A 16,051-nucleotide genomic window follows, 5' to 3' on the forward strand; every position below is an offset into this window, starting at 1 on the left:
TAACACCTGAGCTCAGCAATTCCTGATCTGCAATAGCATTCTCCATCCAAAGGGGGGATTTGTTACTTTGGAAAACCACATAGGAGGGGGGGAGTACTCCAAAATGAACTTGGCAGTATAAAAAAAGGAGTGAAGACAAAGTGCCCATGTCTCATTCAATTAAAACAAACAAAAAGTTAAATACACACATTGCACATACACAAATTAATATATTCAGGCACACATCTGCAGGAAAGCTGAATGCCAAGGATGACAATCTATACTTACTGTCAGTAACTGGCTCCATGCAAAATCCTAGCAAAGCATGTAAAAAATCCACCACGTTGTTCAATGAATCTTTATTCACATAATCTCTCATTGTCTGACGAAACTGCATCTTATCCAGTTTATATAACTTTGTAAGGCAGTTCTGAGCCTGTTAAGAAAGGTTTTAAGAATGCCAAGCTTAGGTTCTGGTGGTGATAATTACAGAGAACCATAGTGAATTCAATCTGTTAATTCCTGAGAAATTAAAAACAGTACCCAATGGACTTCACAAAATAACTAGAGGATTTAAACAAGTGGCTTCCTATGTTTATTAATACAATGACTTACTGGACCCAAAGCTTCCAGAGGAATAACAGCTTCAGGATAATATGTAAGATACAAGTATTTAAAATTTAATACATGTGCATTTCAATTTGAAAGACAAATGCATAGGCAGCTACTTAGCAACAATGGTTAAGATAACAAACTAGGTGAGGCTGCTAGATTTTAAATGACTAAACGCTACAGTACGCAATCAAGCTTTTTGCTTCACTTCATTGTTATGGTAGGAGCTGTTCTGATTACAGTGTGCTGGATTCTCACTTATCTTTGAGGTGTCAGGTCCCCTTGATAACCTGGCCTTTTCTCCTAGATCTACAGGGCCTCTCTTTTGCCCTATCACTATTCACGTTATTCTAAACATTCATGGTTGATTTGAAGCTAAAAGGATTTCTCTAATGTAGATATGCTTTAAACACTAGAAATTTTTTCCATACCTGTCTTTCTATTATCAAAACCATAGCAACCAGTATGTTGGTATATGACCAAACACTGTACCCTAAGCACAGTTAACTACTGAAGAGCTATTAAAATCCATGGTATCCAAATATTATGGATTTAAAAGGGAAGAGATTTGGAAACAACTTTCCATCCTTCCGCAGTTTTATACCTGATGTCTCAGACGATCTCCAGAGAGTCCTCGGTGACCTTCTCCACAGCCATATGCACAGCCCAGAGACTTTACAATTTTTATCAGCATTGTCAGAGCCAACCTATGAGTGCTTACTGGAGTATTTTCATCCTTAGCACCACAACATTTGAAGAAACCAGAAAGACCAGAGAAAAAGCTATTCAGTTTACGATGAGAATCAGAAAAATAATATCAAACTGGGATATGCCAGTTTATCTATTATCAGAATAAAACTTACACAGAATTTTTTTTCTATAAATGATAACGTGTGACTATTAAGGCTTAATGTTTTCTTTAAAGGAGACAGCTTTAATACTGGTAAATAAAAATATCAATTTTATGTGGATAGGTTGCCTTGGTCTGATCAAAAGACTTTAAAACACAGAGAGAAGCAATTCCCTGTCTTGTTTACAATCTTGGAAGAAGTAAGAATACACAGTACAAATGTATTCCAGATCCAGCATCTCCTTCTCACAAATGTCAACCAGATGCCTCTGGAAAGGACATAAACATAGTAACCTTGCAAAGCACACCTGTTTTCTTCAAGAGGCAGTTCTAGAAGGTATACTGTTTTTGATCCTGGATGTACTATTGTTACTGGTGGTTAATTCATGTTTTCTTATCCCCCCTTAAAGCTGTCTATGTTGTTGGCCATCATGACATCTTGGAAAATTGAGTAACAGTGTACAGTACATGCACATATATTTCATGTGGTCTAATCTTTCTCACCCTGAGGTTAATTGGGTTATTCTGAATTGTAGTACTTTAAACTGCATACAGCAGTGGTAGTCAACCTGGTCCCTACCACCCACTAGTGGGCGTCTAGCTTTCATGGTGGGCGGTAGAGGTTTTGTCAAATTGTCAAATTATAAATTTTATAAAGTAAAGTTACTTCCCTACTTTATAAATGACCATTACTATGGAACCGGTGGGCGGTTAGAAAATTTTACTACTAACAGAGATACAAAAGTGGGCAGTAGGTATAAAAAGTATGCCCCTGGCATACAGTATTCCACATATGACTACATGTTAGATTTTGTAAGGATATATATATAAACAGTTTTGCTTTCAGATCCCCTCCTAATGCATTCCAACATGGAATTTGTCTTCTTTGTAGCAATTATTGATTAGGTTGGCATTTGTACTAATTATTCATCACATCACAAGATCTTTCCTAGTGAGGTGCCAATAAGTGAAATCTGCATGCTTCACTCCATTTAAATGTAGATCCACAGAGGACTTCACATTGAGGGCAATTGATCAACCAGTTGTAATTCATGTATCAGCTTGCTGAAACTTTTATTTTGCAAGATTGCTGATCTGGTAGAACTCAGAATAATATGCAGTTTTTCAAAAGCAAGTATTTTTACATTTGTTGTTTGTAACTCACAGTAAAGTTCTACAACTTTATTCATGCTAATACTAATAAAATATTGTTATTGCAAAAGGCGTACAAATTTAACTAAAAGAAATTTTTCAAGTTAAGATGGGAGTGTAAGAGCATCCTTCTAATTTTTCCTTCACGAAATTAAATCATAAGATCAAGATCTTACACTGCATGCCACATACACTGAAATGACTTGGATAATTCTTCTATGTGCTCATCTATCCCATACTCATTTTCAATTTTTACACATTCATGTGAATATCTGAACAGGGAGATCATAGGACAAACCTCTGAAGGCAAACTGAGAAATGAAAACAAACTTAATTTTAACAGTTTGCAAAACACAATATCAGAAGTTAAATCAGGCAATGGACTATCACATCAATATGGAAGTTTCTATAAAAATGCTTTTCAGCATTAACATAATAGCATTGATTGGTAAACAATGAGCCTGTGAGAGCTTCAACATACCTTGTCTTCCTTTTTATCATTCTTTTCAAAAGATCTTCCTCCACCTTCTCCCCCTCCTCCTCCTCCTCCACCACCACCTCCTCCATCTCCTCCACCACTTCCTCCTCCTCCTCCAGCAGCACTTCCAACTCCTCCTCCTCCACCTTCTCCACTGCCATCTCCTGTTCCAGTTATTGCAGCAGTCCCAAATCCAGATGCAGAGGTAGTCAAAGCCCCCTTGAGTTGAAAGGAAGTTTCACTTGGTCTCTTTTCATTGCTCTCATTCTCCTTATTCTCACTTTTCCTTCTGACCTTCTCCACACAGGGTACCACACCAAGCTGAAGCAGACATTCCACAATATTGAGGGCCACATCACAGATTCGGGAGCTGATGTCATGATTCAAGACCAAGTAAACTGCTTTAAGAACCACCTTGAAAAAAGAAATGTTAGATATTGCAGGCAACATTATATTCATGTATTGTTTGCAAAAACCTGACTGCAGGTCTCTAAAGAAATGGTCTAAATGTGATATCCTATAACAATTATATTATTATATTATATATTATATATAATATATTATAGCATAATAGCAGGTGAATGAAAATACGTGTGCACCATTTATATGTGTGTACCACCTAAGCATGATCCAGATCAGTTTTCTGGTAGCAGTGCTTTTTTAGCTGATCTAAAACAAATCTGCCTTTGATAGAAAGTAGTTTGTTGCTGAAACAAAAATAATGTTTCATAAAATCATAGATTTTCAAGTCCCTAGTCTGAAAAATGGCTATCTGCACACACCTAGTCAAAGGAGCTTGACACTTCCTTAGTTACCACAGGTAGACCTCAATTTACGACCACAATTGAGCCCAAAATTTATGTTGCTAAGTGAGAAATTTGTTAAGTGAGTTTTGCCCCATTTTATGACTTTTCTTGCCACATTTGTTAAGTGAGTCATTGCAGTTGTTAAATTAGTATCACGGTGGTTAAATGAATCTGGTTTCCTCACTGACTTTGATTGTCAGAAGTTTGCATCACATGATCCCGGAACACTACATCCATCATAAATGTGAGTCAGTTGTCAAGAATCCAAATGTAAATCATATGACCAAATTCTCGATTTGAAAAGATGATGGACTGCTTTTATGTACTTTTGCACGATGATTGTCACCTCATCTCTCTCTCCTCTTGATTGTGCAACTGGTTTGGTTTCTTCTGCTGCCTTCCACTTTTTCCCCATCTGGAACTGTTTGCTACTATACTTTTTTGAGAAGTTCTATTTGTCTTTGGCTTATTTTCCCATTATTTTCTCCTGTTGCAGGAACCTAATTATCGTTGTTCTGATAACTGTTTGACAAATTAGTGCTCTTAAAAATCAAGAACGTTAGTATTCCATAATCATCCAAATGTTCCTACTGTTGTATTTCTACTCCATTTAGTATACCTAATAGGCTACAATTAAGTCAAATATAGTTGATACTCATGTTATTCTCTGCCTTCTGAAGGAAAATATTTTCAAGAGAAGATGTTCCTAAAAGACATATCTCTGAACACACAGTATGTTGGCATACTTAACATCCTCCAGGTTTGACAGATATTCATTTCTATCCTAAGTATCTTGCCTCTCCTTCTCTATCAATATCCTGAAAAAGATCAATGCTTAGCATTTTGTGTAGCTGGTTCCTAAAGATACCAATAAATTAATGTAAAGTCTCTCTCACTGAAATATATTCGTCCACCATAATTAAAGGTTCTGCATGCATGGAAGTTTAGAAATTAGCCCCTTCCACTAAGACAGAAATTTTATTTGAGCATTTTCTGGAGTTTGGAAACAACTCAACAAGATTTAAGCCTGCTGGTCACTCAGTGGCACTTAACTTTATACTTCTAAACTCACTGAGAAATGGGAAAATGAATTTCTTGATTTGCATTTTTAACCTACTCCATCCTTCAAGTACAATGTGAGCAACAAAAATTCTAAGGCATAATACAGGATAAAATAAAATATGTGACTCATACTAAAGAAGATCATGTTTCCCGGATAATATTTCCATTTTAACCAGAACTTTCTATAGGACCCTGGTTTCAATATAATGCTGTATTAAATTCTTTTCACCGAGAATTGGCTGTATATTTTACTTTACAATTAATTGGTGGAATGACCTTTATGCAGGGCTGAAATGGAACAAGATTGCATACTTAAGGAATTTTGATTTGCATCATATAATAACTAGCACAGAAATGAATATTGCTTTTTCTTGATCATTACCGATAGATCCAGCATGCCATTCTTGTGGACAAAGTTGCTGGTCCCATCTATGTGATCTGTATCTTCCAGGCAACTATAGTTGATGCAAGAATCTGTCAGACTTCGAGGGAGATTGGCACATGCCAGGGGCTCATGGGGCATTTCTGGTATGGGCACCTGGTTGCAGAGCTTGCGCATGTGCTCACTGAAGAAGTCAGCATAGCCCACATTGAAAGAGGCCAGCGTGGTATTGAAGGTGGCCACCGTGATGGTGGAAATTTGGGAACGTACTGCAAGAGAGCATCACAAATATTAGTTCATTGGACAGAGCATTTGATATGAAGGTGTAAGCTGATTCATTTAACTGCAATGTTCAGCTCTGGAACATTACGACTATTATTCACAACTAATTAAGTGTATAACCACTTTTAAGCGGAACTAAATAGAGGAAAGAAAAATCTACTGGTGTCAGGCCTGGAAACCATACTAGACTTTAGGGTTCCAGACGCTGCCACATTTTTCCCCTGAGGGGAAGAAGGGGGGTTGAGGGGTATGGTAACATTCTTCAAGCGGTCAAGGTCGGATGGTGTTCACATCTGCAGGAGGAGTGGCGAGAGGATATTCAAATGAACTGGGAGAACGTGGGACCATGTGACCAGCAAAGGGGTTAGGGGGGTGGGACTCTTGGGATTTGTATAACTGGGAAAAGAATCCGGAAGTTCAGTTTTGGAATTTCACTCATCGTGTGCCAGTTTCCTCATGCTAGTAAAGTACTCTGAAAGATAATGGCTTCTGAGTTTTTTTTATGCAGAAAAGGTTTTTCTGGAACCTTGACATTATTCCAAAACTCCTAACTTTCTTTTGCTTAACGGTACCCTCTCCTCCACTCAGAGGGGACCCGTTAGGGGGGTGCTGGGTCCCAGCCTCCGCAACCTCCACAGCGGTGCAAAGACCCAGCGAAGATGGAAGGGCAGCAAGCTGAAAGCGTGGAAGTAGCACAGAGGTTGGAATCTGAGGTTCTGGGTTCCATCCAGAGACCAATGGGGCAGCTGAAAAATTGAACTCGATGGTGGAACAATACATACGGTGTTATGTAAATTACCAACAAGAAAACTGGTCAGATTTGTTACCATTTGCAGAGGTCGCATATAATAATGCTGTACACAGCAGCACGGGGTTAACCCCTTTTCAAGTAACCACCGGCATGGACTTCGTTCCAATGTCTGAACTCCCCGTGCAACCTCCCACTTCCGTTTCCCTAATGGACTGGATGAATTCGTTGAAAAAAGGTTGGGAAAATACAAAAAAGGCCTTAGCTGTGACAGCTCGGAATTACAAAGCCCAAGCTGACAAACACCGTTCCCTTCAACCCTCTTTTCGCATTGGAGATAAAGTCTTTTTATCTACTAAGTATCTGAGGTTGAGAATACCCAGCAGAAAATTTGGTCCAAAATTTTTGGGTCCTTTCCCCATTGTAAAAATTATTAATCCCGTTACCGTCCAACTCAAGCTCCCTCAAATGTTGGGGAAAATACACCCGGTATTCCATACCAGCTTATTAAAACCTGCTAGACAATCTGGTCTGAGACCTCAACCTGCCGCTCCCCCACCACCCTTGATAATCCAAGGTGAAACCCACTATGAAGTCAAGAAAATCCTTGACTCTAGACTATACAGAGGTCAATTACAATATTTAGTCCACTGGAAGGGATATCCATTATCTGAATCTACTTGGGTCAAAAGTTGGAAAGTAAATGCGGACCATTTGATTAAACAATTTCATGACACTTTCCCTGACAAACCTAAAAAACCTCTTGTAGGGGGTAGAGGGGTAGAAGGAAGTGTGGACCACTGACACTCTTCTTTATTAATTCTTTGTTTTCTTTCCTAGGATATAGCTTCTTTTCCAAGGGGGGATGCCTGTCAGGCCTGGAAACCATACTAGACTTTAGGGTTCCAGACGCTGCCACATTTTTCCCCTGAGGGGAAGAAGGGGGGTTGAGGGGTATGGTAACATTCTTCAAGCGGTCAAGGTTGAATGGTGTTCACATCTGCAGGAGAAGTGGCGAGAGGATATTCGAATGAACTGGGAGAACGTGGGACCATGTGACCAGCAAAGGGGTTAGGGGGATGGGACTCTTGGGATTTGTATAACTGGGAAAAGAATCCGGAAGTTCAGTTTTGGAATTTCACTCATCGTGTGCCAGTTTCCTCGTGCTAGTAAAGAACTCTGAAAGACAATGGCTTCTGAGTTTTTTTTTATGCAGAAGAGGTTTTTCTGGAACCTTGACAATTGGTCTATTTTGGAATCCTTGTCAGATCGGCAACTTTTGGGGAAATATTAGTTGTTCATACAAAGTTCAAACAATATATCATCTTTATCTACAACAATTCCTGCAACACTGCCCTCTTCTGATTTGATAAGAAGACTCACTTACAGCTGGGACCTGATATAAGTGCAAGTTCTGAAAAAAATCCTGGGTAACTCAAAAGTTTGTGATTTCTCATAGGAGAAAAATGAATTAATGTACCCATATTCTAATTCTAAGTAGTTGTCATCTGGGCTTCTTCAAGAACTATGTGCTGGAATATCACTTGCTCATGCTCTTAAATATCACCTCACCATGGCTGTTGGAGTGGTCTGGCAGGTCAGTAACCAAAGTATGATGGGAATGAGAATGCCGAGCACTCAGACTTTCCATCTCAGTAGCTGTATCAGAGCTGCCCCGCCTTGTAAATCTCCCTGGAATAGGAAAAAAGACAGGCATTGTGCTGTTAGTGCCGCAGCGTCATTTTATTTTATTATTTATTTTGTTATTGTTTTATTTTGCTATTTCTTGCTATTCTGTCACTAACTCAGGAATATTGCAAACTGCATAATATTTAAAATAAAAATAAAAAATGGGATTAGGATTCACAGGAACTGTACCTTTGTGGACTGTCACAATACAAATTTCAGGTCATTATAATGTCCACTGATTAAAGAGACTTTGAATGAGACACAGATCAGCTGTCGGTTGGTTGAAGTGATGGGTTAAACAAACCCTGAACTGGGTTTGACAAAAGCCAGTTATAAATAATATGGGATTTTTCCCTTGTTCAGCCTGTTGCCAATCAGCGGGTAAGATTGAAGGATAGGAAAGGTTATTTGCCCTTGTATTCTTGCTCAAACATCAGCTGATATTTTTTAAAATTCTAAGACATCAGTTTTATGGGTCATAGTGTTTGTGTTTGTTTTGGTGGAAAGTTATATACCTTATTTTATTTTCATGGATCGTGATTCTTAAAAGTACTGGGGTGAGCAACTTCAAAAGCTGGAAATGACTGGGCATCTCCAGATCAGAGATGTCCTGGGAGTGGCAGCAAAACTTCAGTGAGGAACATAGCCACTGCATTTCTTACTACAAATAGTATGAATCAGTGATAAAGTGCTATTAAAAAACTGAAAATGCCCCTTCCCTTTCATGTAAGATGAAGAGACCAAGAAAATGAATATCTTAGTTGTAATGCAGCGTGATCATTAAGTGACTTAAGATCTTTAGGAGTTCAATTAGAATGGATCAAGGAGCTGGAAACAATCTGCTTCCAATGGACAGAAAATAATTAATTCTTGAATAATTATCCAGACTAAGCCAACAACAAATATATAATATTAAAAGAAAAATTTGCATAAGTAATAACATATAACAAATGGGATTAAATTAATAAATTATGTTGAGTGGCATTAAATGTTGCAAATGGACTTTTAACTGCCTAATGAAATTTTCCCTCAATCTTCTACCTCCTTCACTACTTTATTCCTCATTTCTCCTCCAGTCTGCTTTGGTGGTCCCTTAATTCTCCAGAGGAGATTGGAGGATGTGCGAACGGTATAATTAATACAAGCAGTACAAATAGGAAAGAATTCATTGTTGTTGTTCCTGTTGTTATCAGTAGCAACTCATTATAAGCAACTGATGTCCACAACCAGTAGAAAACTCTATTAGAAAAAAAAGAGTTTTTTATTCACCTAGAATAGTGGTTTGCCACCCTCCTCTCTCAATGCCACGCCTGTCTTCACCAATTCCAGAGAAACTGCCAAAAGAGAATGTGCTTCGAGTTGGTGATACATCCAAATGGTCTTCATGGAGCAGGAAGGGCACTCCCATTCGCCGTTGCCTTTTCTTCCCTGTGTGGTGGAAAGGAATAGAGCCCTTGCGTTCACGATCCTCCTTGCGGCTCTTGAACTGCAGGAAAAATGTAGAAGAAATCTATGCCGGACAACTCATAAGAGAATTGCAGAAAGTATGAAACAAGAATTCAGAGTTGCTTCAACAGTGAGATGGGTGGTAATTTAATTTTAATTAATTAATTAATTAATTAATTAATTTAATTTTAATTTAATTTTTTAATTTAATTTAATTTTAAAAAGCTTTGCTGGCTGGGGAATTCTGGGAGTTGAAGTCCTCCAAGCTTAAAGTTGCCAAGGTTGGAGACCCCTGCTCTGGAGCTCTCTTACATATCCAGTTTCATTTTGGCATCTTTGCACGGTCACAAATAATTACCAAAATATACTTAAGAACATTCAAGAGATTGTGACAAGTTAAAGAAATCCCAGCAGTTACCACTTAACAGTCTTCTGACATTTTTTTAATGAAAAGCAGCCTCAAGAAAAGGAGGGTGCTCTCTCCCAACAGATCATTTTGCTATTTTAAAAAAACCTCTCTCCCCCCCACCCCAAGTTGTTCTCAATTGCAGGAAATAGCATTGTGAAGTTTACTTTGATTAGAAACAATTGAGAATTTCCTTGCAGTTGTTTTTGATTTGGTTTGTTTCATTAGATGGAAGTTTGTTCCATGGTTTCCCAGTAGGTTTTTTTCAAAATGAAAAGCAATGTCTACACTATTTGGTGTCCTCCTGAGCTTTAGGTAGAAGCCTGCCATTTTTTCTTGGACACAGACTATACTGGGCCATAGATCTTAATTGTACCCTATTATGAAAGGTGCAACAGCAAATATAAGGCTAAATCCAACTGCAATATTAGACCTCCATCTAGTAAAATGCAGTTAGTATGTCATTTAGGGATCACACATGGAATTTAAAACGTTATAGTTTTACCTTTTTAAATATATTCATTCCCAAATCAGAGGAGAGATCTGGAACTGCTGGTCTCCTCAGGTTAGTTAGGGATACTTTGGCAAAAGCTTCGGTGCTTAATGATTTTTCTTCCTCATTACATTTCATTGTGAGATCCTACACTCCCCAAGAAAGACAAGAAAAAAACCAAGCATATAAAATGACCTTTTTGTCAGCATTTGTTTCCTTTGGATAATAGAGAATTGGAACCTTGTGGTAGTGTTTGAACTGTACTGTTTTGAATATGAATAGAAGTTTTTATTTAGTTTAATCATATTCAAACATCTCCAGTGTTAGCTGTTTCCTATCATTACAGACATCCTTCTGTCCATGTTCCAGTTTTCTATAATCTTGCAGTGTTCTCTAGAAAGTACAGAAAACAGTCTTCACTGGCTATTTTGGAATCCTTATATCAGATCTTGTTTCTTGAAAGTCTTATTCTTCTGTAGACTTCAAAATTTAGCTAAAGTTGTTGCTGTTCCTAAATATCTGCTTATTTGCACCACTATCTGCACCTCTCTCTCTCTTTTCATTGATTCTCATGTTTGATAATATAGAAAAATACTAATCAATACTTCCTCTGCTTTTGGCCAGACAACAGAAAGAAAAATTAGAGGAAATAACAGGATTTGAAATTGTAAAGAAGGTTAAATATTTAGGGGTTTATATTACATCATCAAATGTGAAATTGTATAAGAATAACTATGAGGTTTTATGGCAAAAAGTTCAGAAGGAGTTGATTGTTTGGAAAAAAATTGCAATTATCATTGTTGGGGAGAATAGCTGCTATTAAAATGAATGTTTTACCTAGATTTTTATTCCTCTTTCAGATGATACCAATAATTAAGAAAGATAAGAATCTTGAGGAATGGCAGAAGGAAGTGTGGACCACTGACACTCTTCTTTATTTGTTTTCTTTCCTAGGATATAGCTTATAGGGGGACGCCTGTCAGGCCTGGAAACCATACTAGACTTTAGGGTTCCAGACGCTGCCACATTTTTCCCCTGAGGGGAAGAAGGGGGGGTTGAGGGGTATGGTAACATTCTTCAAGCGGTCAAGGTCGGATGGTGTTCACATCTGCAGGAGAAGTGGCGAGAGGATATTCGAATGAACTGGGAGAACGTGGGACCATGTGACCAGCAAAGGGGTTAGCGGGGTGGGACTCTTGGGGTTTGTATAACTGGGAAAAGAATCCGGAAGTTGAGTTTTGGAATTTCACTCATTGTGTGCCAGTTTCCTCATGCTAGTAAAGAACTCTGAAAGACAATGGCTTCTGAGTTTTTTTTTATGCAGAAGAGGTTTTTCTGGAACCTTGACAATTGGTCTATTTTGGAATCCTTGTCAGATCGGCAACTTTTGGGGAAATATTAGTTGTTCATACAAAGTTCAAACAATATATCATCTTTATCTACAACAATTCCTGCAACACTGCCCTCTTCTGATTTGATAAGAAGACTCACTTATAGCTGGGACCTGATATAAGTGCAAGTTCTGAAAAAAATCCTGGGTAACTCAAAAGTTTGTGATTTCTCATAGGAGAAAAATGAATTAATGTACCCATATTCTAATTCTAAGTAGTTGTCATCTGGGCTTCTTCAAGAACTATGTGCTGGAATATCACTTGCTCATGCTCTTAAATATCACCTCACCATGGCTGTTGGAGTGGTCTGGCAGGTCAGTAACCAAAGTATGATGGGAATGAGAATGCCGAGCACTTAGACTTTCCATCTCAGTAGCTGTATCAGAGCTGCCCGCCTTGTAAATCTCCTGGAATAGGAAAAAGACAGGCATTGTGCTGTTAGTGCAGCGTCATTTTATTTTATTATTTATTTTGTTATTGTTTTATTTTGCTATTTCTTGCTATTCTGTCACTAACTCAGGAATATTGCAAACTGCATAATATTTAAAATAAAAATAAAAAATGGGATTAGGATTCACAGGAACTGTACCTTTGTGGAGTGTCACAATACAAATTTCAGGTCATTATAATGTCCACTGATTAAAGAGACTTTGAATGAGACACAGATCAGCTGTCGGTTGGTTGAAGTGATGGGTTAAACAAACCCTGAACTGGGTTTGACAAAAGCCAGTTATAAATAATATGGGATTTTTCCCTTGTTCAGCCTGTTGCCAATCAGTGGGTAAGATTGAAGGATAGGAAAGGTTATTTGCCCTTGTATTCTTGCTCAAACATCAGCTGATATTTTTTAAAATTCTAAGACATCAGTTTTATGGGTCATAGTGTTTGTGTTTGTTTTGGTGGGAAGTTATATACCTTATTTTATTTTCATGGATCGTGATTCTTAAAAGTACTGGGGTGAGCAACTTCAAAAGCTGGAAATGACTGGGCATCTCCAGATCAGAGATGTCCTGGGAGTGGCAGCAAAACTTCAGTGAGGAACATAGCCACTGCATTTCTTACTACAAAGAGTATGAATCAGTGATAAAGTGCTATTAAAAAACTGAAAATGCCCCTTCCCTTTCATGTAAGATGAAGAGACCAAGAAAATGAATATCTTAGTTGTAATGCAGTGTGATCATTAAGTGACTTAAGAGCTATAGGAGTTCAATTAGAATGGATCAAGGAGCTGGAAACAATCTGCTTCCAATGGACAGAAAATAATTAATTCTTGAATAATTATCCAGACTAAGCCAACAACAAATATATAATATTAAAAGAAAAATTTGCATAAGTAATAACATATAACAAATGGGATTAAATTAATAAATTATGTTGAGTGGCATTAAATGTTGCAAATGGACTTTTAACTGCCTAATGAAATTTTCCCTCAATCTTCTACCTCCTTCACTACTTTATTCCTCATTTCTCCTCCAGTCTGCTTTGGTGGTCCCTTAATTCTCCAGAGGAGATTGGAGGATGTGCGAACGGTATAATTAATACAAGCAGTACAAATAGGAAATAATTCATTGTTGTTGTTCCTGTTGTTATCAGTAGCAACTGATTATAAGCAACTGATGTCCACAACCAGTAGAAAACTCTGGTTTATTAGAAAAGTTACTTGTCTTCAGCAAGAGTCTTTTATTCACCTAGAATAGTGGTTTGCCACCCTCCTCTCTCAATGCCACGCCTGTCTTCACCAATTCCAGAGAAACTGCCAAAAGAGAATGTGCTTCGAGTTGGTGATACATCCAAATGGTCTTCATGGAGCAGGAAGGGCACTCCCATTCGCCGTTGCCTTTTCTTCCCTGTGTGGTGGAAAGGAATAGAGCCCTTGCGTTCACGATCCTCCTTGCGGCTCTTGAACTGCAGGAAAAATGTAGAAGAAATCTATGCCGGACAACTCATAAGAGAATTGCAGAAAGTATGAAACAAGAATTCAGAGTTGCTTCAACAGTGAGATGGGTGGTAATTTAATTTTAATTAATTAATTAATTAATTAATTAATTTAATTTTAATTTAATTTTTTAATTTAATTTAATTTTAAAAAGCTTTGCTGGCTGGGGAATTCTGGGAGTTGAAGTCCTCCAAGCTTAAAGTTGCCAAGGTTGGAGACCCCTGCTCTGGAGCTCTCTTACATATCCAGTTTCATTTTGGCATCTTTGCACGGTCACAAATAATTACCAAAATATACTTAAGAACATTCAAGAGATTGTGACAAGTTAAAGAAATCCCAGCAGTTACCACTTAACAGTCTTCTGACATTTTTTTAATGAAAAGCAGCCTCAAGAAAAGGAGGGTGCTCTCTCCCAACAGATCATTTTGCTATTTTAAAAAAACCTCTCTCCCCCCCACCCCAAGTTGTTCTCAATTGCAGGAAATAGCATTGTGAAGTTTACTTTGATTAGAAACAATTGAGAATTTCCTTGCAGTTGTTTTTGATTTGGTTTGTTTCATTAGATGGAAGTTTGTTCCATGGTTTCCCAGTAGGTTTTTTTCAAAATGAAAAGCAATGTCTACACTATTTGGTGTCCTCCTGAGCTTTAGGTAGAAGCCTGCCATTTTTTCTTGGACACAGACTATACTGGGCCATAGATCTTAATTGTACCCTATTATGAAAGGTGCAACAGCAAATATAAGGCTAAATCCAACTGCAATATTAGACCTCCATCTAGTAAAATGCAGTTAGTATGTCATTTAGGGATCACACATGGAATTTAAAACGTTATAGTTTTACCTTTTTAAATATATTCATTCCCAAATCAGAGGAGAGATCTGGAACTGCTGGTCTCCTCAGGTTAGTTAGGGATACTTTGGCAAAAGCTTCGGTGCTTAATGATTTTTCTTCCTCATTACATTTCATTGTGAGATCCTACACTCCCCAAGAAAGACAAGAAAAAAACCAAGCATGTAAAATGACCTTTTTGTCAGCATTTGTTTCCTTTGGATAATAGAGAATTGGAACCTTGTGGTAGTGTTTGAACTGTACTGTTTTGAATATGAATAGAAGTTTTTATTTAGTTTAATCATATTCAAACATCTCCAGTGTTAGCTGTTTCCTATCATTACAGACATCCTTCTGTCCATGTTCCAGTTTTCTTTCTATAATCTTGCAGTGTTCTCTAGAAAGTACAGAAAACAGTCTTCACTGGCTATTTTGGAATCCTTATATCAGATCTTGTTTCTTGAAAGTCTTATTCTTCTGTAGACTTCAAAATTTAGCTAAAGTTGTTGCTGTTCCTAAATATCTGCTTATTTGCACCACTATCTGCACCTCTCTCTCTCCCTCTCTCTCTCTTTTCATTGATTCTCATGTTTGATAATATAGAAAAATACTAATCAATACTTCCTCTGCTTTTGGCCAGACAACAGAAAGAAAAATTAGAGGAAATAACAGGATTTGAAATTGTAAAAAAGGTTAAATATTTAGGGGTTTATATTACATCATCAAATGTGAAATTGTATAAGAATAATTATGAGGTTTTATGGCAAAAAGTTCAGAAGGAGTTGATTGTTTGGAAAAAATTGCAATTATCATTGTTGGGGAGAATAGCTGCTATCAAAATGAATGTTTTACCTAGATTTTTATTCCTCTTTCAGATGATAGCAATAATTAAGAAAGATAAAAATCTGGAGGAATGGCAGACTGGAATTAATAAATTTATATGGGAAGATAAAAAAGCGAGGGTTAAAATGAAAATAATTCAAGATTCTTGGGAAAGGGGAGGTTTAAAAATGCCCAATTTTAAATTATACTATGAAGCAGCTGCTCTCTCTGCAATTAGTGATTGGTTTAATTTAACGGAGGAAAGAATGTTGAATATAGAAGGTTATGACTTGCTATATGGATGGCATGGATATTTAATTTATGACAAAAAAGTGGATAAGGCTTTTAAAAATCATGTGTTAAGAACTGCTCTTTTGCGTGTTTGGAAAAAATACTCTTATAAACTAAATTATAAGGTTCCTATGTGGGCAAGTCCTAGACATACAATAGAGAATATAAATATAGAACAGAATCAGGAAATGATTACATATAAAGATCTTTTGTATACTGAAAGAGGTAATTTGCAGTTAAAATCTCTGCACGTATTAAAAGAAGAAGGGAAAAATTATACTTGGTTTCAATATGAGCAACTACGTTCTAGATGGAAGGAAGATCAGAAAATTGGTATAGTGCAGAATGAGGAAATTTTTTTAAAGCAAATTAGAAATAAGTCTCAGGAGCATATAAAG

The 16,051-nt window shown here is 37.3% G+C and overlaps 1 protein-coding gene across 1 annotated transcript in view; it reads right to left on the reverse strand.

The window, feature by feature from the left end:
- Positions 1-16,051, reverse strand: part of UNC80 (unc-80 homolog, NALCN channel complex subunit) — a 303,637-nt gene that overhangs the window by 250,917 nt on the left and 36,669 nt on the right. The window contains exons 9-16 of the mRNA XM_058184775.1: positions 14,553-14,687; positions 13,465-13,681; positions 7,924-8,043; positions 5,322-5,590; positions 3,218-3,485; positions 3,075-3,175; positions 1,196-1,327; positions 268-415 (exon numbers count right to left, since the gene is read on the reverse strand). Coding sequence (XP_058040758.1) covers positions 268-415; positions 1,196-1,327; positions 3,075-3,175; positions 3,218-3,485; positions 5,322-5,590; positions 7,924-8,043; positions 13,465-13,681; positions 14,553-14,687 — 1,390 coding nt within the window. The remainder of the gene's footprint in view (positions 1-267; positions 416-1,195; positions 1,328-3,074; positions 3,176-3,217; positions 3,486-5,321; positions 5,591-7,923; positions 8,044-13,464; positions 13,682-14,552; positions 14,688-16,051) is intronic.

The sequence above is a fragment of the Ahaetulla prasina genome, chromosome 1, assembly GCF_028640845.1.
Source record: "Ahaetulla prasina isolate Xishuangbanna chromosome 1, ASM2864084v1, whole genome shotgun sequence".
Taxonomy (NCBI): Eukaryota; Metazoa; Chordata; class Lepidosauria; order Squamata; family Colubridae; genus Ahaetulla; species Ahaetulla prasina.